At 43.1% G+C, this 25,834-nt stretch overlaps 1 protein-coding gene across 4 annotated transcripts in view; it reads left to right on the top strand.

Annotated features, from left to right (window-relative positions):
* HOMER2 (homer scaffold protein 2) overlaps positions 1-25,834 on the top strand; it is a 53,483-nt gene that overhangs the window by 26,959 nt on the left and 690 nt on the right. Inside the window, exons 3-9 of one of the 4 annotated variants that reach the window (XM_041418600.1) lie at positions 11,267-11,398; positions 17,537-17,629; positions 18,760-18,786; positions 18,885-19,069; positions 20,566-20,722; positions 22,890-23,000; positions 25,005-25,085. In XM_041418600.1, the coding sequence (XP_041274534.1) occupies positions 11,267-11,398; positions 17,537-17,629; positions 18,760-18,786; positions 18,885-19,069; positions 20,566-20,722; positions 22,890-23,000; positions 25,005-25,085 (786 nt within the window). The remainder of the gene's footprint in view (positions 1-11,266; positions 11,399-17,536; positions 17,630-18,759; positions 18,787-18,884; positions 19,070-20,565; positions 20,723-22,889; positions 23,001-25,004; positions 25,086-25,834) is intronic. The other 3 variants (XM_041418602.1, XM_041418601.1, XM_041418603.1) reach the window with 3 other exon arrangements.

Raw genomic sequence — 25,834 nt, 5'->3', positions numbered from 1 at the left:
CAATTAGTAAGAACAAGAATATGGGCCAAATTTTGCCAATCAGTATTCACATGGTGTTCCCCAAAGTGAATACAGTGCATTACATGGTGTGATGAAGCTGTTTGATCAAGTGGCATCTAGCAGGGGACAGTGTGATTTACAGAGGACAATGCAGCTGGCAGGGACACAGCCCCAGCAGCCTGTGGCAGAGATATTTAGGGAGGTAAGAAGGGCTGCTATGTAAATCTGCTAATATTTGATGTATTCCTGGCTTTCCCAGCTCCTGTCCCAGGGAACTAATTGCTACCTAATGTAGTAGCTGCCCACCTCTTTATAACCACACTTTTCTTGTCACGACTGGAGGCAGGTGTCCTCAGCACACAAAGAGGAAATTGAGTTCTTCCAGTGATGTGTTCAGAGGCTCAAAACAGATCTTTTTCTTTGCCCATGGAAAAGGAATTATTTTAAGGCATAGTTGTTAAAAATATCCTAGAGTATTTTGCCAAAAGGTGACTCTTAGATTTCAGAATCTTTTCTTTCAGAGGAAAACAATTACAGGGTATGGTACCACAGATTAAATTCCTTTATCTGACTAGATATTTTCATTCTTCTTTTTTCTTCCACTGACGTAAATTCAGCCATTAAACCAACAGCAACTCTTTCACAGGAAAAAAACCTACCAAGTAATTTATATATTACAAAATTTTTGGCACTGAATTATGAAAGGCTTCTGGCAGTGTGTACCTCACCAGGGGTCTGCGTTGGTGTGGCAGCATTTAACTCTGCCTCTAGGACCTCATGGGTATGATTTGTGATAATGTGTGGCAGCAACAATCAAAATATTGGCTTCTCACTTGGCATTCAGAGTGTCAGTGTGTGTTCACCAGGCCCCGCACCCGATGAATTAAGCGCACTGATATATAGGGTGTTTTGGGGTTTTTTTAATGCCTGCCTTCTCTTAAATACCTAAGTTTTTTAACTACCTAATTTTTCAGGTTTAATAGTTTTGTAGTGGAACTGCAGAGGATGTTTTACAGCCTTGGGTAGCCAAAGATAAAGGGATGTAAAAGTAAATTAAAAGTGACCTTACAAAGTGGTGTGTTGGCTTTTCTTTTAATGTCTATAGATAAATCCTGAAATGCTATGAAAGGTGTGGGTGAGGGTATTTGTGTGTGTTTTGTCAAAGGGAGGTAGATTCTTTGATTTCTAGTTTTGCCTGCCCTAGTTTTATTTCTGGCCCTTGCTTGTCAGGAGTGCTGTGTGCTGTACCCCGAGGAGGGTGGTGCTGCTGCAGTCCCAGCCAGCTGCCCTTTGCCTGCTCAAATGCCAAGAGGTCCCACTCCTCACCCTGAAAATTATTTTGCTGACTGCATGACTGTGATTTCCAGAGAGTCCTTGCTAGTAAAATCTGATTAAAATAAAATATTTTTTATTCCGTCTTCTCGAAGCTTTTTTTTTTCCACCAAGAGATTAAAACTTCTTCTGCCGTGCTGTTTTTTGCCCTTCAGTTTCTTCCAGGCCGGGTGGGAAATCTTTTCTGGTGGTGCCAGAAAGTGTGCCAGCCATAAACCATGGCTTGGCTGGGGGGAGGAGTGTGAGCTCAGTATTACTGTGATGTCTGACACAGAACCAGCGTGGAAAGGACCTTTGTGTGACACCCTGGTGGCCTTTCCTCAAAAGGCAGCACGTGACACTGCTGAAGGGTGGCACTGCATTAGGGCAAACCAGTGCAGAGGAGTCCAGGTTTTGACCTCTGAAGGTCTGATTTCACTGATCCAGTGTTTGTGCCTTCTTGCCCATATGTTGTAGAAGAAGATTTCCAAACTGGTCTGGCTGGTTACTGTAATACAGAAATTTAAGCATATTTGATGGCCTTCATCCCCGCTTTATCATAGTGTGTTGTTTCATGAACTATTTGGGCTAATTTCAACGTGAATTTAAGCACTGTAGATGATGCCAGAGTCAGCAGATGGAACTAATTCATGCCCTATATAAAAATTATACTCAAAATATGGTATAAAATACAATTTTAGTGCACAGTCCTGTTTTCCAGCATGCACAGTTTGTGTGCATGTTACAATAAACATCTCATTGCTTTTATCCTACTGAGATGACTATTAAGTAAAAACATTAGTTGTGGGTTTATGATTTCCAATATACATTATGTAATTACAGAATCATAAAATATCCTCTGTTAGAAAGGACACACGAGGCTTATCAATTTCAACTCTTGGGTCTGCACAGGACCACCCCAAACAGATAATAAAACATGTAAGAATAGGCTATACAAATTTTACTGGGACAGAACTACAATAGTATCAGTGTGTATATACTGTTCATCCAAACTACAGCCTTTGAAATAACCTGGTGTCATTTCATCAGTCTCACCAGGTGTGTTTTGTGCTTTTCCTGGTTCAGATTTCCCAGGCCTTGCTGGAGAATGATGCTCATCTGCTGGAGACATGTTCTGATACCAGCAGTGCTAACCAAAAGACATTGTAGAAGATGCTTGAGGAATCTCAAGCTGCTTTTTGTGGTGCCTTTTGGTCATGTTGTTCTGTGACTACTGGAACTGGATGGAACTGCTCCCTGAGATGCAGCTGCTCCTTTGTAGAGAATTCTCCTTCATTTTGTGCAATGATCACACTGAGAGCAGAATATCTGTCCTGGCCTGAGGCAAAGCCCACCAGCCTAACCTGCTCTGGAGCTGTCCTTCGCTCTGACAGTGAAACAATTGGCAGTAAATAATTAATACTTTTAACAGCTATTTTCTGATTTTATTTAAAGGTGTTAGAGTTGTGGCGGTGCAACTTCCAGATGTTTTTTTTTTAGCCTCAGTTGGGATGATTCAGAGTGAACTCTCAGTTTAAGGAGAAATTGCCATCAGTGGGTGATGCTGATGCCTCCTAGGCAGGGATTGCATCCCTGGGGCTGGAGCAGCAGCCCTGCAGCCAGGGGCAAGGCAGGAGGGGCTGCATGGAGTGTGGGGTGTGCCCCGAGCTCCAAAGGGACCTGTGGAGTGTGAAAGGCAAATGGGAATGTTGGGGTTAGGGGAAGCTGGAGTAGGACAGGCTGAAGAAGGAATGGAAATGGACATTTTAACAAGGATCAGTATCTGGGGTGAGCACACTGAGGTGTGTGCTGGATCCTTTGCTCCGCAGACCAGGACTTCATACTCCTCTCAAAGACATCTTGGAAGGAAGAGTGAATGAAATTGAGGAAAACAACAATCTCTGATGGTCTGAAAATATTTGTGGTGTCTCTGCTAGGGGTGTACTTGGCTTGATTAAAGCTGCTTGAGTTTTGGTTTCTCTCTAAACATTCAAACTTGAGAACGTTTTCTTTGGAATTTGGTGGGGGAGAAATAGAGCAGAAAGGGGAAGCAGAGCTGTCAGCCAAGGATGAGACTTCTCACTTGCATCATCTTTTGTTTGCTTAAGGTGATATCAAGTATTCAGAAATTCAGGCTGAGGGGAGGTGCAGGTTTAATAACTGGGAGGAAGGGACATTGCCTGGAGTTGTGTCTGCAGGAGAATTGTCCAACAGTTGCTAAGGCAGGTTTAGATAGCTAGAACTGGTTTTATTGGGTGCACTTGTGTGAACAGGTCTTTGAGTATTCAGAGGATGAGAAAAAATGGTTAGGGCTTAGCTGCAATAGGAGTTTCAGAACTAGTAATACTGGTGGAGATGAGCCAAGAGTAGAAGGAAAACTTAAAAATGTTTGCACAAAAAAACACCTAGAACTCCAGATGAAAAAGTGAGCTTGTCAAAAGCTGGGAAAGGGAGGAAAGTAAATGCCAGGAAATTTGGTGGGTCACTTGAGATTGAATCAACCAGAAATCATGACCATCTCCTGAGGTTGTGTTCTGGCTTAGAAAAAAATTAAAGTCTAGAGCTGTAGATCTCATACCACTTAAACATTTCTATATTAATCTCTTTCCAAGTTATTAACTTTGAAATGTGAAAAATTCTCAGCTCATTTCCTGGATTATTTCTGGAAGTAAATCCTTCAGAAGCTGGTTAGTAAGCTTAGGAGAAAACATACCAGAGTGCTGTCAACAGCTGTATCCTTGACAGAAGAGCAGAAGCACATCTGCCACTGTTTGTTCCTATCTGGCTCATTTTTCTGCTTGTTATGTGTGTGGTGTGTGTTTGTCACTGGCTCTGGAAAGACCACACACAGCTGAGTCCACAAGATTGCAAAGACCTTTGCAGAAATGAAATTTGTTACTCACTAAAAAGAAAAGATACAAATCGGCCATGAGGATCACTTACTGCAGCACTTACCAGCAAGTAGGGAAAATAGATTTTACTGGTAGAATTTTCCTTTTTAAAACCCCTCTGTAAAATTACTCAGAAAAGCTGTGCCAAAACTAGTGTTTCAGTAACTGGCCCACTCAGAGTGATTTCTGATCACCAGACTGGAGTGTGACGAGGACCTGAACGTGCCAGAGAGGTCTCTGAAACCCTGTGGTGTCTTTGTAAAGGAACCTGAACGTCCTGTTACCTCCTAAAAAGAATATACCTGTCCATCATGGCCATTGCTCATGCCATGGGACAGTTCTTCCAGATTTTGAAGGGGAACTAAGCTATCCTATTGCTGACCACTCCCAGGGTGTGTGGGCTGTTAAAGTGCAGGAGTCTTTAAGGATGCTGTGTGTGGTTGTGCCATTCCTGCCTTTCAGGAGGGACCTTCAGCCTTCAGTGAGGCTGTTGTCATAAACTTGAAGAATGCAGAAAATGATCAGTGCTTAAATAATTAAGTTAGGGATGTGGTTAAACTGCACACAAAGATGATCTGCTTTTATTAAGTCATCCAAAATGTAAATATGATATGTCTATGGGAAGTTTTATAGTTTTTTATAATTGTAGTCAAAGCAGCCTTCTCCCTCACCCCAATATTAGTCACTAGGAAAAAAAAACCAGAGTCTCCACTGTATCCTTCTCCCTTTTTGTCATAAGTTAGGAATCTTATTTATCATATGAAAATAATATGCAAGCATCTTGCTTTATATATTTTGTAAATTGTTGCATGAAATTCCTGGGTAACAATTTGTTCCAAAGGGTTTAAAAACCCTTGCTGTAGATTTTCTTCATGAAACAGCTGCTGGTGCTTTGAATCGTGTGGGTGGGTGGATGTGTGTGCTGTGCCTAAAAGGAAGAAAAAAATTCTAGTCAGATGTCAAAGCAAAAATAGGAGATTTTAGAGATTTAGACTGGATGGAGGAGGTGGGAAGCCAACTCTGCAGAGTTGTTAATTACCTTGGGAAGAAAAAGAGCAATGGAGTAGGTGTAGCAGGAGATTTACTTAATAGAATTCACACAATCATGAACCCACTTTTGTTGCATTTAGACAGGTTCTTAGTGAGGCCTTTGTAACAGAGGTATTTTATCAGAGGAAAAACAGTTATTAGTCCTTTTGTTGGGGGGGGGCTATTTTTACATCTCTGTTTATGAAGAAGGACAAAAATTGTATGGAAATTTTTTTTTATTTTTTGGGTTTTGGGGTTTAAAATGAACCTCATAATTCAGGGAATTATCCTGGGGATGCAAGGCAATTTAAGAGGAAAAAAAGCACTATGTGCAAGTGTGGAAATGGCCCTTTTCCCCATAAAACAAGCAGCAGCAGCACGTGAGAGGCTTTACCCATACAAGGAGTCTCTGTTCTGCAGAGGGAGCTCAGGATGGGAGGGAAATGCCAAGGGCTGCAGCGAGTGCTGTGTGTCTTGCAGGATGTCCTGGTGTCTCCCTCTTTGCTGGAACCTCTGCGGTTCCTCTCCAGCAGGAGCAGCTGGTGTGGCAGAGGGAGATTTTGGAGTCCAGTGACGGCTGAAATAGCTGCTGTCCTGGCTAACTGTGTAGAACAGGAATTCTTGCAAAGCAGCAGCAGGCCAGGCTCTCTGCAGTGTGGGTGAGTGGAGGGGAAGCAGAGCCAGAGCCTGGCAGTGGCTGTGCCAGCCGTGCCTGCTGAGCTGTTCCCCTTGTGCTCCAGGGGGAGAGCGGCAGGAGCAGCAGAGTGGAGAAACTCTGTGCTCTTCTTAATGTGCACTTACAGTGCTCCCAGACCAGTTATTCCATACCCTCAGCCCGTCCCAGGAAAAGTGCCATGTCGGTGTCTGGGGCAGATAAAGCAAAGCTACAAGTGCCATTGCTGTTCTTGGTTTTGTGTGTCTTTGTGCTTCCCTGGCTTTACTCAGCTTGATGGTCCCAGCAAGGGACTCTCTTTTTCCCTTTATTGCCAAAGTCTTGATTAACAATGTGTGTGTGTGTGTGTGTGTGTGTGTGTGTGTACACACACAGGCTTTCTAGGACTAGAAATGAGACGAGTGGTTTATCACCAGTTACATCCTGGTGAAAAAATGTTACATTCTGTCTAGAGACACAGGTAGGAAATGTGGTAGATAGTGTAAAGGATAATACAGATCATGGAAATGTAGGTGGGCTAATTCCACAGAAATGTTGCTGAATATTTGGAATAAAATTTGTCTGTAAATCCACTTCTGACTCCTCGTCTTCACATCCTGTGTCACAAGCCCTTCTGATTCATGTCGACCTGATGAGCTGGAAGAACCTGCTGAGCCTGTGATAGCTATGGCCAGAGGATTAGCAGCTTCTTTCCTTCTGCAATTCTGTTTTTAGACTGGGATACATCTTTACTGAAGATTAGCAGCCTGGTGGGTTGAGGAAATTAAATTTCACAAGGGCTGCAAACTGGAAGCACATATTCAGAGGTGTGAAAATGAAATGGGGAGATTTTAGTATAGTCTTAAGGAGCAGATCTTATGGCTTGGAGCCTTGGGGCTTTTCCGGAGGTGTGATTATTTCAGAGTAACAGGTGATGTGAATTTAAAGAGGAAATTCCAGAATAATTCCTAATCTGGCACTCTTGTCCCAGAATAAGGTGTCCTTTCCTGATTTAATTTAATACAGTTTGAAAATACATTGGCCAATACATTTATTAGCTATTTCATAGCTGTTATTTCAATCTTTTCCTAGGTAGAAAAGCTGGTGAAAGGTAGAAAAGGTAGAAAGGTAGAAAAGCTGGAGAGCCATCAGGACTGGCTGACATGGCTCATCACCCCTTGGGTGCGTGTCCTGGCAGATTCCTGCTGTGTCCATCCTCCTCCTCCTCCTCCTCCTCCTGGGGGCTGTGCCAGTGGCTGTGCCAGATGCCCTCTGCACTCACTGCTCTCCTCCCTTGGAGCTGCTCTCTCTCAGCTTTTCCCTCCTGTGAGCCTGGCAAGGCTGATGGGATCAGGGTGCACTGGAGCCAGCCCCGTGTGCCCCAGCTGCCAGCCTGCCTGCTCACCTTGTGTCACCAGGGCAGCAGCCTGGGAAGTGCATTTCCAGGAGCCACACGGGCTTTTCCCCTCCGTGCACTGCTGTGCTACAGGGTGTGCAGGAGTGGAGCCCTTCAGGTACTGCAAGTGTTCCCCTAAAAGAAGCAGCAGCTGCATTTGTGGGCTCTGCTCGTACATTGTGAGCAGCAGGAGCTGCCAGCACGTTTTCCTCCTTCTACGCACTCAGGGAGTCTTGTGACCTCTTCCTTCTTGATTTATTTGGCAGTTTCTCTCGGTGGGAAGGCAGCAGGATGGGTGTGTTTCAGCCCATGAATGTTCTGCTCTACACCAGCCTATTTGCATTCACTTTTATCTGATGAATGCACCCAGTGCGTTCCGAAATGTCTGGAGTCTTTCAGGGTGAGGTAGCACTACCTTGTGCTGTGAACATACTTCTGTGTCACCTTCAGATAAAAATTCAGCTCTCAGGTTTGATTTTCTCCCAAAGGAAGTGAAATTAGTATGAGATTTTGCTTGGCTCATGCAGGTGTATCAGGAATGTTTGCCATCTGATACATTTGCATGTAGGTGAGCGCAAAGGCAGATTTTATTTTAACCACATGTAGACAAGTGAGTATGATGAATGGGTTTATTATTCTGGAAGGTGCTTATTATATTATACTTCTCTTTGCCTTTGTCTTTAGGGAGAACTCTTTAACCACTTCAGGGATTGATTGCATTTGATTAGAGAGTAGTTTGTCTTCTGAATCCATTATCCTGGATGAAAGTCCACAAGTTTATTCCATTTTATGGTGCAGCTGGAATTTCGTTGTGTGTGTATTATACAAATGAAGACCAAATGCAAAGTATTCCATAAGGGCTCATTTGAATTGATGAGTGGCCTTTTCTTATAGGATTATCATGCTGGATTGCAGGTAGGGATGGAAAAGAGCCTGATGGCTCATCCTGCCTGCAGCAAAATAGTGCCCTTTTACTTCTCTCCTTCTTTTGAAATTTGAAAATTCTGGCTCATACTTTCACAAAAAAAAAAAAAAAAAGAAAAAGAAAAATTTCCCAGTTTATTTGACCTTTCCCATTGTGGTGGTCACAAATACTTCCCCCTGCCTCCTGCCCCAGCTGAGACCATGTGCCCAGAGGATGGAGGAGTGGTGGGGAGCACTCTCCTGCTGGTCCCACATAGCCAAGGGTGACCCTGCCACGGGAGTGGGGACAGGCTGTGTTACCTGGCAGGAGCACCTGCCAGCCTCAGTGTTCATTGTTCTTTGAAATCACAGCAGCCTTTCTTTCTCCTAAACACAGCCAACATGATTGTTCCCTTGCCAGTGGGGTGTCGCTGCTCTGAAATGATGGCCAGATCTGGGGAGTGAATGTGCAGATGGGGTGAGGATGGGCAGGAGGAGCAGGTGAATAAGTGTGATGTACCCACAGCATCCATCTCCTCTGAACTCACAGAAACATGAGCTCTGGTTTAATCTCCTAAGCTTCTGCTTAGGTTTTCACTTCTCTGTAGGAATGCAGCATTTCTGGAGTGCCTGACTGGCAGAGGAGGATTTAAGGGGAAAGGTAGAGACAGCTTCCAGGCAGTTTCACTAATGGCAGCTAATTATAAATTTAACAGTTGAACTGTCAGTTTCTCGGAGGTGTGTGCTCACCTCAGCCTTTCCTTGGGTTCTCCACTGGCCGTAGAAAAAAACTCCTAAGGTGCTCAGCTAATGTAGTGCATTCCATTGCTCAATAAGGTGTTCTTGGTTTAAAGTTTGCAGCCTTCATTATTGCTTTTGTCATGTCTCATAATATTGAACTGTCTTGTAAAAGATAACTTTAGTGTGGTTTTTTAATATGTTTGTATTTTCTCGGTGATTATTGTAGGAGGTATGGAGGAATTGTATTCTACTCAGGGTCAGCTATCAGTGAGTGAAGCTTTTGCCTTTCAGTCAAACTGGTCACTTTGTTTTTTTTTTCCCCCCAGATCTCAAAGTTGATAGGCACAGCAGGACTGAAATAATACTTTCTATGACTTGAAATTTCTGGGAAGTTTTTAGTTTTTAAAATAAATTCTGTAATTTGAGAAGCTAGACATTTGCAAGTGGTTCATCTGTCTGATGTAGGATTTTTTAAAAGCAGAAATATACATATAGCACTTTCTTTAAAGTTTCTGGAAAGCACCCTGAATTTTGGGGTTGGTGGTAGCTTTTCCTCCTGTTCTTTTGGCTCTCTGTACCATACAATCCTTGTATTATCACAGTCCCTTTGCATTGTCAAACCCCTACATAAAACCTCTGATTTTCTTTTAATTTACATTACTGAAATGACATTTAGATTTTATGTTGGCTGTTCCTATGGCACAACTTAGCTGGAGGAGAACACATCTGGGCAGCTTTGCTCCTACCTCTGTCTGTGCACTGGCCACTCAAGGAGGTGTGTGACCCTGAAGGCTGGTCACAGAGTGGTTTGGGCTGGAAGGGACATTAAAGATCATTGTGTTCCAGCTCCCTGCCATGGGCAGAGACACCTTGCACCAGACCAGGCTGCTCAGAGCCCCATCCAACCTGGCCTTGGACACTCCAGGGATGGAGCAGCCACAGCTTCTGTGTTGTTGATGCTGACCTGTGCTGGTGGCAGGGTCACCTCTCCCCCTTTCTTGCTCTGTTTGTTCCCGTGCAAAGGACAGTTTCAGGAGTACCACTCACCTGGCTCTCCTCTGTCTTGATTCTGGTGAAACTTCCAGCGGTGGGGAATGGCAGAAAATCGTAGGTTTGATTGAAAGTGATGATGCAAAAGGAGGGAAATAAGTTGAGTAATTTTTAAGAAAGCAAATGAAAGTGTCAGCACAGTGGTCCGAAGTCAGGGACGGGATAGAAGCAAGTGAGGATCTTCCTCTGGTAAATTTGATTCACACTTTTTGCTAAATGTAAATGATAGCTTAGGAGAAAACTGCTTGGAATACATAGTAAATGATGTTGCCAGGATACTTCCTGATCATGTTAATTAAACTGTCCCACAGATTGGGCTTAATTAGTGCATAATTTGCATTTTGGAAATGATGGTACGCATTACTAAAGAAAGCTCTTGTTCTGCTAGCAGAAAGAACATTGTACATGAATTAATTTCCAAGGGAAGAAGTCGCTAGACTAATATAATGATGTATCTTGAAAATAAGATTTTGATAATGAACTGACATATACCTCATTCCTCTTAGCAAGATTACATTTTATATTTGCTCCACTAAGTTCCTCAAAGATTTCATCCACCAGCCTTCCTCTTGTTGGCTATTTCTTTAGTTACAAGAACCACTGTTGCTTTTAGGGTTGCTGGTGATGAAGCAGATATTAGTTAACATGTGTAAAGAGGCAAAATATTTGTTCCAAGGCCCAAATTTGATACTGCATATGCATTGCTGGTGACGCACTTCACCACCCTCCCAAGTTAAACTACCTGTTAAGCTATCAGCTTCTTCTTGTCTTGCTTTTTGTTGTCTGGTTTTGTTTGAAACTTCTGATATGTCTCTGGCATTCTACTTGTGGAGGCCTGAGACAAATGCAAAAATGCAGAAATATCTCTCTGCCCTTCAGGTGTGAGTTCAGGTGTTACTGGGGGGTGCCCTGCTTGGAGGGCTCAAGCAGGCACCTCCTGGGGCAGTGGCTGTATGGTTTACTAATGCAAAAAAAAAGGATTTTGCATCTGCATTTCTGCCAGAGCAGTTTTGTTCCTCCTGACCCTGCTTTGAGTTCAGTGACGTTCCTGCAGCCACGTTTAACTGCAGAGCTGTGATGGTACTTTGAAAAACAAGACAAAGCATGAGAACTCCTGCAAGAATGAAGACAATAAAACAACTGTTTTATTTTGGGAAAAAAAAATCTAAACACAGCAATTTCCCAATTTAGACTGCTAATTGCTTTGGATGATACCGTTGCTAGGATATGCATTTCCGATGTGACTTGCACGTTTTAATTCTTTTTTGGTTTTTTTGCTCTGTCTGTGACCAGGTGATCATAAACAGCACCATCACCCCCAACATGACCTTCACCAAAACGTCGCAGAAGTTTGGGCAGTGGGCAGACAGCAGAGCCAACACCGTGTTCGGGCTGGGCTTCCCCTCTGAGCAGCAGCTGACAAAGGTAACGGGGCTCACTGCATGGCTGCCAAGGCTGTCCTGCTCCTTGGTAATGCAGCGTGGCACGTCTCCAACCCGTGTGTTACTGCAGGTCCTCCTCAGCAGTACAGGTTGCTCATCTCTGGAATTACCAGAACTGCCATCTCTGGAATTACCAGAGTTACCATCTCTGGAATTACCAGAACTGCCATCTCTGGAATAACCAGAACTGCCATCTCTGGAATTACCAGAATTGCCATCTCTGGAACTACCACTGCCTGTGGGTGGCACACACTGCCCTCACTGCTGCTGCTGGCAGGGGATGAGTAGCCAGGGAGAGCTGATGTCAGGCTTGCTGACAAAGCTGCCTTTGCATTAGCAGCAAACTCCTCATCCTGAGTTTGGTATGAATGAAACACTTCCCTGGACTAGGGACTGGGTACATTAGCAGGCTTGTAAAGGCTAGAGCAGCCTCTTGTTCTGAATAACCAGCACCTGAAAATACTCCTCTGTCATTGAAGTAGTGGTCTTGACAAGTGCTTATCAGGCAGCTGAGATGATTGTTTGTTCATGTGGTAAAAAGCCCTACTTATCTCACACATACTTGACTCCTGAGGCATTGGCTGCTTGGCACTGGGCTCCATAAGTGACCTCAGCAGGGTGTCCTTGGGCATGCCACAGCCTCTCAGGTTGCTGTCCTCTCCTGTGCTTTAATAAGAAAAGGATCAGGAGAAGAAGGTGTTTCTTGTGGTGTCTAAAGCAGCAAAGGCAGAGCACTGCACTAGAAGGAATTCCCTGTCAAGTGAGTTGTTTTAGGAATTTATTTTAGTAAGTCTGTCTTAATATGTTTTTGCAATTTCTAGAGAATTGCATTTTTGCAAGTGTTTCTTAAAAATAAAAGTTATTTTACTTTTCATATGCTAAATTATTTTAGGACTTGGGATGCCCATGAAAGTGCCATGGCATTAATCTGTTCTTCAGGGATGATAAAGGCATGATGTGCAAAGCTTGTTTAAAAATGAGTTGTTGGAGATGGTTATGTTTTATGGTGCTTACTTAGGTGTACAGGACTGCTCATTTCACCTATGCATTTTCTTCATTCCTGGGGCAAAGCGTTGTTCACAGTAGCTAATAAGATGTGTGGGAATAGAGAAGGACTAAAAAGGACCTAGGGGAATCATTTTTTTGAGTACCAGATAACCATGCTATAATGCAGCCTTTGAACACTGAATGGGAGAATTAGCACCTCTGGATAGTAGTTTTTAATCCTGGATTACTGAAGTTACACCTCTGTAACATGGCACAAGACCCCACGGTGCCTCAGTGGCAGATTAGGGCTAAACATGCACCATGTGCCACATGGGGCAGGTGGTGCTGGGTCTGGCTCAGGAGAAGAGAGGTAAATAATAAAAAAAGGCACTGAGTTCACTGTAGTAAGGCAGGAGGTACGTTTGGAGGACCTTGACCCTAATCAGAGAAATTTTACCATGTTCTGCAGACCTTATCAAACCCACTCAGAAGGAATGCATACTCAGAAGACATCAGCTTGTCATGTTCACATGGCCAGTCTAGAGCCAGTGTGAATAACATGTCATGTACAGGGGCACCAGCCCCAGCTGTGCTTCTTCCCAGGTCACTTTGTACATTTGTTTGCATTGCATGATCTGCTGAAGAGCCCACTGCCCAAAATACAACCTTCTACTTGCATGAAAGGCTTTCCAAATCAGCAGAAAGACTTATTCTGGTCAGAATATTGAGAGGGAGCTTAAGGGGGCTGCTTCTAAAAATAGATTGAGTTGATTTATTAAAAAAGAAAAAAAACAAAAACCAAAACTCTGACATTACCTAGCTGAAAAATATAAGAAAACCTGGTTTATTATCACCATGCAAAGCAACGGGACAAAGATACTTCTTTATTGTCTGTACTTCTCAGTTTAATTATTGAGCCATTAGTAAGAAAGATCAGAGTTGAGAGTGAGATTACAGCTATATAGGTGTACTGGGAATAGTAAAATCAAGTTTCATTTTATATTAATATCGTTATGCTCTTATAAAAGATATAAATTAAAGCTTGCTATTTTACAGGAAATAATTGAAGTGCTTAGTCAGGAATTGGAAGGGCACACTAAAACCCCCTAAACCAGAGATCAATAGCCCTGGCTTAAAATAAATATAAATAAATAAAGCTGAAAAATGTCCGTTGAAAGCAGCAGAAAATAATGAGGCAGGAGAAGAGGTTAGCATGCCTAAAAATGCCTGCATTTTAAAGTGTATTGCTTGGCCTAATAAAAGATATTGCCTCATTCTAATGCTTTGCTTCTCTTGAGATACTTAAAGCATTAATCCATACCTGTAGGGAAAAGCAGTTCAAATTAAACATGAGCTGTTAATGAAAACTGCGTTCTGTGACCCAGTAACCTAATTACCATTCCCATTGATTGGGAGAATCCCAGGGCTTGAAGCTGATGTCCTTCTCAGGGTCCTTTTCCCCCTGTGCAGAACTCGCTGACCCTCCTTTCCCTCCCCTGTGCCTCAGAAGGGTCTCAAGGCATCGTTCAAATGTTGCTTCAGCCAAACTGAGGCAGGAATCACAGAAAGGACAGCGTGTGTGGGGGTGGGAAGGCAGGGCTGGTGCTGCACAGGTGGTGCTGAATTTTGCACACCAAGTGGTTAAGGAAGGTTTCTGCTGTCGTTCAGGGTGCTTTGAGGCAGCCGTGCTATATACGAGGAGCTGCAGGTAGTCAAGGGCATAGGGACAAAGATTTATACGGGTGAGAAACCCAGTAAAGCCAGACTTTGCACATCATAAAGCAGCTGCCTCTGGCCCCTGGGAAGCCCTGGACTTTATTTCTCTGCGCTCCTGCACATTATGTGTGCCAATCACTGCATTGCAGGGCAGCGAGCTCGGGGCACAGCCTGCCCTGCCCCAGCACACAGCAGCTGGCATCAGAGCTGGACACACCCTGGCTGGGACAGAGCAAATTTCTGAGCACTTTCTGGGGTAAATAATCTTGTTGGGAGCCCCTCTGCCCCGTGCTGAGGGCTCATCCCAGGAGAGCCACGGGAGAAGCTCGTGTGTGTTGTGGGTCAGGGCACAGCAGTGCTCCCCAGGGCTGTCACATCACCCAGCCTGCTGCAAACCCAGAGGGAGATGAAATATTTATGAGCCTGCTTTGGGTGGGAGCAGCTGTTTCATCCGATACTGGCACAATTTGTCAGTAGGAGACATAAAATATAATGCCAGACCAGGAGCTTAAAATTTATGCATAAAAAAAAATCATGCTTTTTAATGTATAAAATGCTAAGGAGGTCTATTTGAATATATATGTGTATATATATATATATATATATATTTCTCCTGGTGATAAACTGACTGTGGATTTGAACAGCCTTTAAATAATTTGTGCAATGCACAGCAGCATCCTCGAGTCCCCATTAAATTTCACTGGCCAAGACTCCTAATCAAGCAGTGCTCATGGCTGCAGCTGCTTGACCAGAAAGCTTCACAAGTGTTGGTAGCAGCAAATCTTCTCTGTGTTGCAGCTTAGTCACACAGCTTCCTGGGGCATGGGAAGGCATGTCCTGTAATCCATGATGGACTGCTGGGGTGGTATTCAGTTGGCAACTCTCCTGTTGCAGTTTTTGTGGGGTTTTTTTGCTGATGTTGGGATCTTTGCCAGAGGGGAAGCATGGACCTAAGGAGAAGAAGCATGATGAATTCTTGTAGTTGGTTTTGGGTATTTAGATTTTCATTGCCCCTCGAGACCACACTTAACAAGTTTTCATTTACTGAACACACTTTTTATTAGGAATTTGACATTCATTAACTGCTCCCTTTTTTTGTAATGGTTTGATGGCTCAAACTCAACTTAGACCTTGGAGGTGGAGCATGATTTTGTGATACCAATTACCACTTTTTTGTGTTTGGGGCAGAAGCAGTTGGTTACTAGAGGGAAATCTGATTTCTCCTGGTGATTTGGCCCTGTGGCTGTGCCACGCTGTCTGACAGCCTCGAGCTGGGGGTGGCTCCAGAACCTCCTGCTCTGCTCCTGTGCAGTGGGTGTTGCAGTGCTGCAGAGCTGGGGCTGGCACTGCCCCTCTCAGAGCAGCAATCACTTTCTAAATGCAAATGTGTTCAATGCATGTGTTGGTGAACTAGAGACATGGCTGACATCGTTTATGCAATGAGATCATTATTGGGTTAGTATTGAAGATAAGCGTTGCTCAATCATATGCAATTTTTTATTATGGAAATGTGGAAAAACGTCCTTTTCTTCCCAGCTCACATAATTTTTCACAGCAGTCTCCTGTGTGCTTTACGAAGATAGCTGCAAAATAAAATTTGATAGATCACTCCCAATTCTTTTTGTCTGTTCATATTTCGTATCATCCATGAAGAACCCTCATAAATTTTTCATACATAAGATGAAGAGATTTGTCGTAAAAGAGAAAGATTTATTATAAAAGACAGACTCAAAACAGCCTTGCACTATCCACAAGAAACACAAATGTGGAACTTACTGTTGATATAATATTTTAGAAATAATCAGCTGGTTATAGCTGCTCTGTCACAGCGGGAAAGATGCTTTGTGTAAAGTTAGAGTTCAATCACTAAAGGCACGAATGTAATGTGGTTGTTCCTAACGATCTGTGGAGTGCTGGAGAGGTAATCAAGTCATTTGTGCGTGTAGTGACTGCAATGCCATCAGCTGGAGCTGCTGCCATCCCAGGGCACACGCCTTGCATGTGCAATGGCAGCTGTGGTGCAGGAGCAGCTGGATCCCAGAGCTGCATCCTCCTCCACCAGCACTGCCACACAGCACAGGGTGCACCCAGGGCATCACTCACCTTCCAGAACGTGCTCGTCCCTGGGGGTTAACCATGATGTGTGTGTGTGTTGGAAATTGCCATTTGTGTGTGTTACACGTGTAAATCCAGATTTCTTTTAGACCAAATGGAGAAGATTTGTTTAATCAGTCTCTATAGTCCAAGTTTTACTGAGAGAGCATGCTAAATACCTGCTGTAAATCCAAGGTTAGAAGGCAAGATTGCTAAGTGAATAATGTTTCTTTCTATTCTTCAACTGTAAATTTGGATTTTTTTCATGCTTTTATTTACAGGTTTTTTTCTGTAAATAAGTGTTCTGTATTATGCGAGAGTATAATGGCAATCCTTTTGTCACAAACTGCAATAAATACATCTGTTTATATTTTTTACTTTTAAAATGTCTTGCCTTTCTAGCATTTCAAGTTTCTTAAAACACTGGCAAGCAAGACCAAGCAGTTTTTGCTGAAAGATAAAGTTACCAGTTCTTACAGTGGATACATCATAATTTTAAAAACAAATTATGTATTATACCTTTTTCATCCTTGTAATCCTCCTTTTCAAATTTTAAACACTTTTTAAACTGTTTGAAGCCCTGCAACCCTGACTGGCTGTGATAATACTTGTATTCCAAAAATGCCAGGCTGGCTTTGGAGCAGATGTCCTACAGCAACTCACAGAGGCTGGGATTGTTACCTTCCCTCTTTGTCTTCCTTTCCCTCACCTCTCCCAGTCTGATATATCCCTCTTACAGGAAGCATTCAAGCCTTTATCTGAAGTCTTCTACCTTTATTTTTGGAAGTAATAAGAAAATCAGAGCAGAAAAGCTGTGGTTTTGTACGACTCCATCATACATTGAGATCTACCTTCTCCTTTTTCCTATGTCTTGATAATCCCTTGCATATCTCCTGCAGATGAACTTATTTGCATTCTTTAATTGAATTCACTTGCTCTTAGGAATAGAAGACACTGATACTATTTTTATCCAAACATATGTCTTTAATACTTTTGTCTTTAATACACTGTCAACACCAAGGGAAGCAGAGAAGGCGGAGGAAATAAACAGAACCAAATCAAACCGGGAGACACCAACAGTTCCTTTTCCTCCATGGTCTGTGGTTGGCCAGAGTTATAGAGACGTTCCTCTTTCAGAAACACCCCCACTTCTTTTGGAAGAACCATCTTGCCAAAGAATTAAAATGTTTTTTTCTTGCCAAAAATTCTAAATTAATAAAATTAGGTGTTCACTTTTGGACATCTATACCATGAGAAGGTAGCAGTCTTAATGGTTTAATGGAAGATAAATCATGTTAATAAATATATTTCATGCTTTTTCTAGTTTGCAGAGAAGTTCCAAGAAGTAAAAGAAGCTGCAAAACTTGCAAGAGACAGATCTCAAGAGAAAATTGAAACCTCAAGCAATCATTCACAGGTTTGTAATTTAGCTTTAATACCTGTACACATACAGGATAAATAATTTAAAGTTAAATTTTCAAATGGACTGTGCCAGCTTCTGGCAGCCAGCTTAAAGTATATAAAATGGAGATTGCTGAAGGTAATTGTCAGCTGCTGGACATTAGCATTGTCAGAGGAATATTTTTCTTCCGTCCATGCTCTTTACTTTCATTTAAATCTAATTTTTTCAGCAGTCCTTGAGCTGTTACAACTTTTTTAATAACAGGGAAAGCTATACATCCTTTGATTTGTACTGTTAAACACAGTTTGAGTCACTGGGAAGTCAGTCAGTGTTGTGCTGCAGCAGACAGTAAATGAGATTCATCAATATCCTTCTTTGTCATCTGTCCAGGCCACTTCTGTGGCATTTGGCATTGGTTAGCCTGACTTTGTGTCCAGTGTTCCCTGGGCAGCTGTGGTGTGGGAGTTTTAGGGGGATTGGAAGAAGTTTAGGGGAGGTTTTAGGGGGTGTGGAAGAAGCCTGTGTTGTGTATCTGCACAGTAGCCTCTCCTGGGCAGCACACCTGGTGCCACCAGTGCCCCAGTGCCCAGCGAGGGCTGCATTTCCCACAAACTGCAGAAATGGAGTCGTGTCCCAGGCTCTCTGCAGGATTGGCTGTATTTTTGTGTGCATTGCTTTAGGTGAGAGTGAACCCTGCTCAGCAGGTGCTCCTGGCCTGGGCTAATGTCTGGAGGAAAGACAGATTTTGATCAGAGAGGAATTCAGATGAATGATCAGAAAAAGCTGCAGAATGGTTTTAGTCTTGCAACCACCCCCATTTGTGGGACCCACAAATATCAATCTGAGTGGCTGACTTTGGATACTCGTTTTGTAAAGACTTTGGTCATGGTCTTTGTAGTTCACTTTGTTTGTTCTCTGTTGGTGGTCAGCACCAAGCAGTGTGTAAATAGTATGTCTTTGGAGGAGCAGTACTATTTTTGTTTGTTTGTTTGTACTTTGTGTGTTGTATTGTTTCATTATCTTAAAAAAAACCAAACAACTTTTGAAAAACACAAGCCTTATCAGGGAAAAAATTTTTTTAAAGTTTTGAACACTTTAAACTTCCATTTGTATATCATTGTAATTTTTTCATTCTTTTTAAACAGACCAGCTTTGCAGCCAAGATGAAAAGGGTATGTGTGTGTTACCACTGTTCTGCCAGGAGAGCCGAGGTCTCAGCCAAGTGGTGTGGGATCAAGATTACAAAGAAATTGGTGTTGTGGTCTTGCAGGAGATGCAGGAGACACCCAGTGTTCGTTTGTGTGTTGTGCTGCAGGAGTCTGGACGTGAAACACCATCTTCCACTCGAGCTTCAAGCGTGAATGGCACAGACGACGAGAAGGCATCACACGGTGGCCCTGCTGAGGCACATCTCAAATCTGAGAATGATAAATTAAAATTTGCTCTAGCCCAAAGGTGAAGTTCCTGTAGAACCTAAATTGCATTGGGAAAGTGTGCTGTAATTATCTGATGGATAATGATATTAACAGAAATTATTCAGATTGTAATTAATTTTAAATGGTGCCGCAGAATGGATGAATTGAGACTTTAGCAAGTATCTCCTGGTGTCCAGTTGAGAAATATTTCCCATTTCATTTATTCCTGATGTAGTTTTTGAAGAAATAAGCCCTCTTTCATTCTGCTGATGCCAACTATTATAACCATCTTCTTTCAGGAAGTTTTAGAACTACAGAAATAACATTAAAGCCATAGGGGAGCAATTGCTGCTGATAACATGTGAAGCAAATCTTGCTTTGAGTTTGCTACACTTACTTTGATGAAAATAGATATGGATATTTAAAATTATGAAAGGGAATGAACTCAACCATAAAAAGTTGAAGTGAGAAGTATAATTTCATCAGAGCACTTGGAAGTCTTAGGGGATATTTCTAAATTGTGGACAGAGCCCCTTGAAATCATATTTTTTGCTATTTGCTTTGATAAATAATTTGAAAATGCTGAGAAGAGTAATTTGCAGCTGTAGTGAAAATACAGGCGTTGCAATATGCAAAGTTACAACATTAAAATAGAGTAATTCTCTGTTGGGATCTTGCCTTGTCTGCTGCTGGCATGTGAATGTGTATCTGTGAATGGAAAGAAAATCTAACAAGATCAAGCTACTCTTAAAAAGGTATTTAAAAAACAAAGCATCGCTGTGAGCAGCATTATCCAGTGAGCAATTCCAAGGTTGCATATATTATGTTTGAAGTACAACTTCTCTCTTTATTGACATTTCAGTAGCTTAACCTGCTTCAAACAGTAGTGTGAGCTCATTGCTCTTGCTGGAGACACCTCTACAGGCAGGCAGCAAGTAGCACACAGGGAGTTTCAAAGCCTTCCTCCCGTTCACCCTCTAATCTTGTGCTCTGTGCTTCAGCTGAGAGCTTTGGGGAATGAGTAGTTTAATTCTGCAGCATTATGTAACACTTTTATAGTTAAGACTCAGCATTAAAATAAATTCAAATATAGATCATGTCAACCCCTGAAATCTTCCATTTGGAGTAGCTGTGCCATCTGCAGATGTGCAGTGGCTGTGCTGCAGGGCTGCCAGGTGCCCGGCCCCAGGTGCTGCAGCCACACAGCTCAGGAGGTGTCAGGGACCAGGCAGTGCCAGGGTGAGACCCCTGTGTGCAAGTGGGCAGCTGGACCCTACAGCCTGCTCTGACAGCAGGGCTTTTGTTCCAGACACAGGCCACTGCTGCTGGGCTTGGTAGATCCCTTTGTTTTGACAGAGACAGTCAAATTAAGGCTTTTGTTCTCCGTAGGAACGTGATGGCTAAAGGCAATTACACACATCTGAGTGCTCTGCCTCTTACTGCAGCAAATTAATGGGGGAGTTTGCAGGCAGGTAAAGAATAACAACTCACGGGAACACAAGGCGAAACCACCTCATGGCATCCTGTTTTTCCCAGTTCATCCAACGTGAAGAAGTGGGAGACGGAGCTGCAGTCGCTGCGGGAGAGCAACGCGCGGCTGTCCACAGCCCTGCAGGAGTCGGCGGCCAGCATCGAGCACTGGAAGAAGCAGTTCTCAGCCTGCAAGGAGGAGAACGACCAGCTGAGGGGCAAGGTAGAGAACATACCCACAGGATAGCTGCCCCTCCAGCCAGCTGCTCCCAGGAGGGGTCTTCTTCTGGGATCTCTGCAGCTTTCTTGCTGCGTATGCTAGCAGATGGAGCTGGCCTTGAAAGGGAGGTGGATGGGGAGCAGGTGGATGGGGAGCTCAGGCAGCTGCTCCCCTCTGCACACAGCAGGCTGGGAGGGAGCAGAGGAGCTGCTGCATCACCTGAAGTTCCCTGCGTCAGGATTTGGGAGACTTGGTGTCAGCAGGGCTTGCTGGCTGGGGTGAGGAACCAGAAGGGTTCTAAAAGTGGGACTGCTATTGCATATCCCTGTCAAAGCTCACTTAAATACTGCCCAATATGGATGAGCAGAAGGAGAGATTGTGGCGTGGTTATCCACAGGAACCCAGCCTGGGAACCACTCAGGATTAGAAGCAAATCCCAGCAGTGTGCAGGGGAATGAGGATGTGAGTTATTTCCTCAGCACTGTGGGCTGTGAGCTGGGACCTCCAGCGCTAACACCTGGCACATCTCATGCAGAAACTTGCCAACAGGAGTCATCAAAGCCTTTTCCCCTTCATTACTGAGCACATCTCTTGGTTGTATAAGATGGAGGGTTAGCAATGGCTACAGCAGAGAACAACTCAAAAATCTGTGAAGGTTTAGCGTAGTCAGTAGTACCATCTCTGAGATAATGCTTTACTATCTGCAGCAGCCCCTATGGGCACAGGGGATCCTGGTTTCCATGAGCACTGCTTTTGCAGGGATATTTTCATCCTATTTATCCTAAGTGCTTTTGGAAATCTGGATCCTTTTCCTGCTGCTTAGATGGATCACTAGGGCATTTAAAGTAGAGATCAGATTGTATCAATCTGGTGAGGATGTTTTTTTGTTTAGTGTTTGCTTTTGAAGAGGGAAGGAATTTCATGTCTTTTTGTATGTCATAGGCTGCAAGTAGTGTTTAGCTGTTGGAGGGGGTTTGGGTTGCTTGTTGGCACTGAAAGTTCTTGTGGAACAACACCCTTTTTTCTGAGGCCAGTACTCACTGTTTATTCACTCATGTTTTATGCGTGCACAGTGAATGCAGAGATCAAACCAGAGCTCTATTAACTGATGTTACATTAACAAGTTAATATTAGTTGTTACATGATTTGTGTTCCTATATCCAGTCTCTTGTGGACAGGGGAGAAGTGAGAGACTGGAACAGTGTGTTATGGGAAAATATCATCACTTGCCGGGCGGTTATTTCCCTTTCTGTACTGTTGCAGGGAAAAGCTGTTCTCATCAACACATGCCACATCCCAGCAGCTGTACTAGAAAAGAGGAGATTATTAAAACACCACTGCTCTTACTGCCTTTTCAAAGTCCCCATGCTGGTGACCAGCCAGACTGTGCAGCAATGCTGTCTGTATAATGTGCTCTCTTTCTCTGTACAGGGAGGTTTTCTGAGGTTTTTCCCCAAGCAGGTTCCTCGCTCAGTGCTCACATTGCACCACTGCAGTGCCCTGGGAAGTTCCTTCTCCTTTATTAATTGGGTCAGAATTTTTTGCATATCACTCTACCTTCAAATGAGGGAAGTTATAATCCCAAAGCAACATGAAGCTGAGAATTAAAATACATTCTTTAATGAGCTGGTCCATCGGCCTGTGGGAAGTGCATCTCTTGGGAGCTGAGTCCAGAGCTGGCAGCAGGAGGTTTGGAGAGAGCAAAGCACATCCCTGGGCGAGAGAACAAAGCAGCAGATGTTGCTCTGAACTGGTTCTCCCCCCAAAGTTTTGATGTTGTGCCCCTCATACACCAGCTGGAATAATAAGCAATCCCCAAGAGATTTCTTCTCCTAATGTGTTAAGAAAATCCATTCCTTGTAGCCTTGTGTTGGCTTCAGAGGACTGAAGTGCAGATTTTATCCCAAATTTCACTTATTTTAGCAGCTCAGTGTTTTGTGCATTCCTGAGTACTTACAAGAGAGACTGTAAGAGAGAATAAATACAGACCCAGGGTTTCCTAGTGAATGTGTAAATTGACTCTTTTGAAGGAAAGAAGTGATAATTTGGTTGCAGTGAATCAAATGCTATGATTTAGGAAGCAGATCCCATGTCCATTTCATCAGCTGTGTTCTGCCCCAGATTTTCAGAAGTTTGAAAAATTTCACCTAATGTTTGACATTCCTTAAAGATTGAAGAACTGGAGGAACAGTGCAATGAAATAAATAAAGAAAAGGAAAGAAATGCACAGTTGAGTAGACGTCTCCAGGAACTGGAAACAGAACTTCAGGACAAAGAGCTGGTGAGTGCCCTGAATACAGAAATGGCATTTTCCTGTTTGAGTGGGACTGTCTGCTTCTCTCCTTGGGTGTAAATTTATGGAGTGGCTCACCTACCACCAGAAGCAGCCTGATGTCTTGGGGTGTTTCCTGTTTCTAGGTTTTCCATGTACAGTCCCTTGTTTGGTAGTGTTTCTCCATCCAAGTTTCATGATGTGTTGTGTGCTGTGGCTGCACGCTGTAATTTGGCAGGGGTTAGAAAAGGATGCTTTTATGTACACAACACTTGTCCTTGTAGAAGAGCCAGTGGTGAAACTTGGTGCCCAGTGCCAGACAGATGTGTGCTGAGAACAGATTCATTTGACTTTCCCCGTGCCAAAAATTCCTGTAGACATCAGGATTGTCATTAAAAAGACATCACTTAGAAAATAATTTGGCATTTGTGTAACAAGCCCTGTTTCTTTTCTGCATGGCTCATAGTTTGCAGCTTTGCTGGATAATGGGCTCACTCTGATCTCAGGACTAATGCCAGGAGTGAGAAATTCAGATTCATCTAGAGTACCCCAGTTTGTCATTTTTGACATTACAGGGTGTTAATTTTTCTAAGGAGGATGATGACTTGGAACACCAGAACAGTGGGAAAATCCTGAGAAGCTCTTTTTTTTGCATTGTCACACTGACCAAATGCTGTGTGCTGGCTGAAGAGGAAAAGCAGTGCAGTAAACTTTGCCATGTGCCATTGCAGCATCTCTGTAATCTCTGGTGCTCTTAAAAGCTCTGCTGTTAAGGGGCTGTGTGGTGGTGGAAGGAAATAGTTTAGGGAGATGGATTTTGATACACTGTCATAAATATAGTGGTTTCCAGCCCTTTATTTCAAAGGAAATTGTAATGCTGTCTTCCCAACCTTTCTGTGAGAATAGCATATAGAACAGCCCTTATTGTCTCCTGGAATTCTCCTCAAGATTCACATTTTTACTGTATCAAATGAACCAGAAAATTGATCGACTTGTGAATCTTACAAGCCTGTCTTCCATTTACACTGAAAATATACTAACTTGTTTTAAAAATTCATGCTTACATCAGCATGTTCTCAATTAGCTCTAAACTGCCTGTAAGTAATCTTTCATGGTCTGGAATCCAAACCCACATGAAGTGTTCTCATGGCATTGCATGTAAGAAAAGCTGCTGATACCCTTTTCATGGAGGAGGTGCTTGTCCACCAAGTGGTTCCTCCACCAATTCCACATCTCTCTGATTTTGAGACAAGGCTCCTGTGTGGAACAGTGTCAAATGCTTTACACAAGTCCAGATAGTCCAGGGGTACACCCTTGCATTCTCTGGAGATCATCACCTACATGGGAAGTTTCTGGAGGAGGATCTTGCACTTTTTTTCAAGCCAAGTTGTCTTAGTTTCCAACAGAGACATGGATTCCTACTGTTGCTCTTTCCATTAACTGCCTTCATCAAGTCTGCTCAGTTTGGGTAGTGAGGCCAGAACCAAATACAGATTTTGGGGAAGGGGGAAGGTGGTGGTTCTCAGAGTTGTACCATGGAGGAAAGCCCATGACACCAGTGTTCTGTAATGATGTCTCTGTATGTGCAGCTGGTAAAGCCACTGGCCTTTTTTTTTTGCTGTCATATGTCATTGAAATTGTCTAATATGCTCTTTGCTACCATCTATAAATTGCTTGTAGCATTACAGCCATTCAGATTTCTCTGGTATTTAATACATCATTTGCGTAGTTACATGGTTTAGGTCAAGATTTTATTAATATAATTCATGGAATTCATGCAAGAGATGGGATTACATTGCCTGTTTTAGAAACGCAAAGTAAGAAATTCAGTGAAAAAATGTATTCTTGTAGAAAATTAGCAATTTTGGAATGCAGGCAGGTTATTTTGATTATTTTCCATCCAAATACTGTGCAGAATACAATAAAATATGCAAAGCCATTTCATCTTTTCAAATTTTCATTATGTTTTAAATTGAAGCTTGCACTAATATTTTTTCTTTTATGTTTTCAAAGGAACTGGAAGAGCTCCGAAAGCAGGGTGAAATTATACCAGAGCTAATGTCAGAATGTGAATCTGTATCTGAACAATTACAGGTACAGTTAGCAGTGAAATTAGTTTCAAAATAGTTGGTACCTTTCCTTGACTTTTTTTTTTTCTGGTAGCTGTATGCATTTCTCTATTCAGACTTCAGTGTTTCAAGCCAAGAGAGGTCCAGTTTGTAAAAACAAAAAATGCTAATTACATGCAAAATACACAGTGCCATTCCCAGCAAAGGAGTGATGAAATAGCTCCACTGCAGAAACTGGTTTGCCTGGAATCATGTAGCATCCCTCTCCTTCAATTCCAGGCTGTCCTGTGTCCCATGTTTCTGCTGCTCTGGGCTCATGGAGCTGCACCACTGCCACGTGTGTCGAGCAGCTCCCCAAGACCTTCCTGTGTCCCATGTTTCTGCTGCTCTGGGCTCATGGAGCTGCACTGTGTGTCGAGCAGCTCCCCAAGACCTGGGGGTAACTGGGGGTAATTGCTGCAGTGGCAGCAGGGCAGGCTTTGGGAAAGAAGCAGATGAGCATAGCTGCTCAGCACGAGGGTAAAAGTTCACCTGGTGATGTGTCCCTGTGCTGTGACATCCCATTCCAGCAGTGCTTGGGGGCCCTGCCCCAGGCAGCAGCTGGACTTTGGGCATCGCCTCCTCGAGTCGGGTCTTGTGGAAATGCAGTAATTTAATACATGAAAAGAGAACAAAAATGAGCAGTCTTATCGATGAAGTAAAATCCAATCAATAAATAAGCCATCAGGCAAAGTAGAATTTAAAAAAAAAATACCAATAAATCCCAAAGTGCTG

The sequence above is a fragment of the Onychostruthus taczanowskii genome, unplaced genomic scaffold (genome assembly GCF_017590055.1).
Source record: "Onychostruthus taczanowskii isolate IOZ18803 unplaced genomic scaffold, ASM1759005v1 scaffold6, whole genome shotgun sequence".
In the NCBI taxonomy this organism is placed as follows: domain Eukaryota; kingdom Metazoa; phylum Chordata; class Aves; order Passeriformes; family Passeridae; genus Onychostruthus; species Onychostruthus taczanowskii.
Note: the sequence above shows the minus strand (reverse complement) of the source record. Positions and strands in the feature narration are given on the sequence as shown.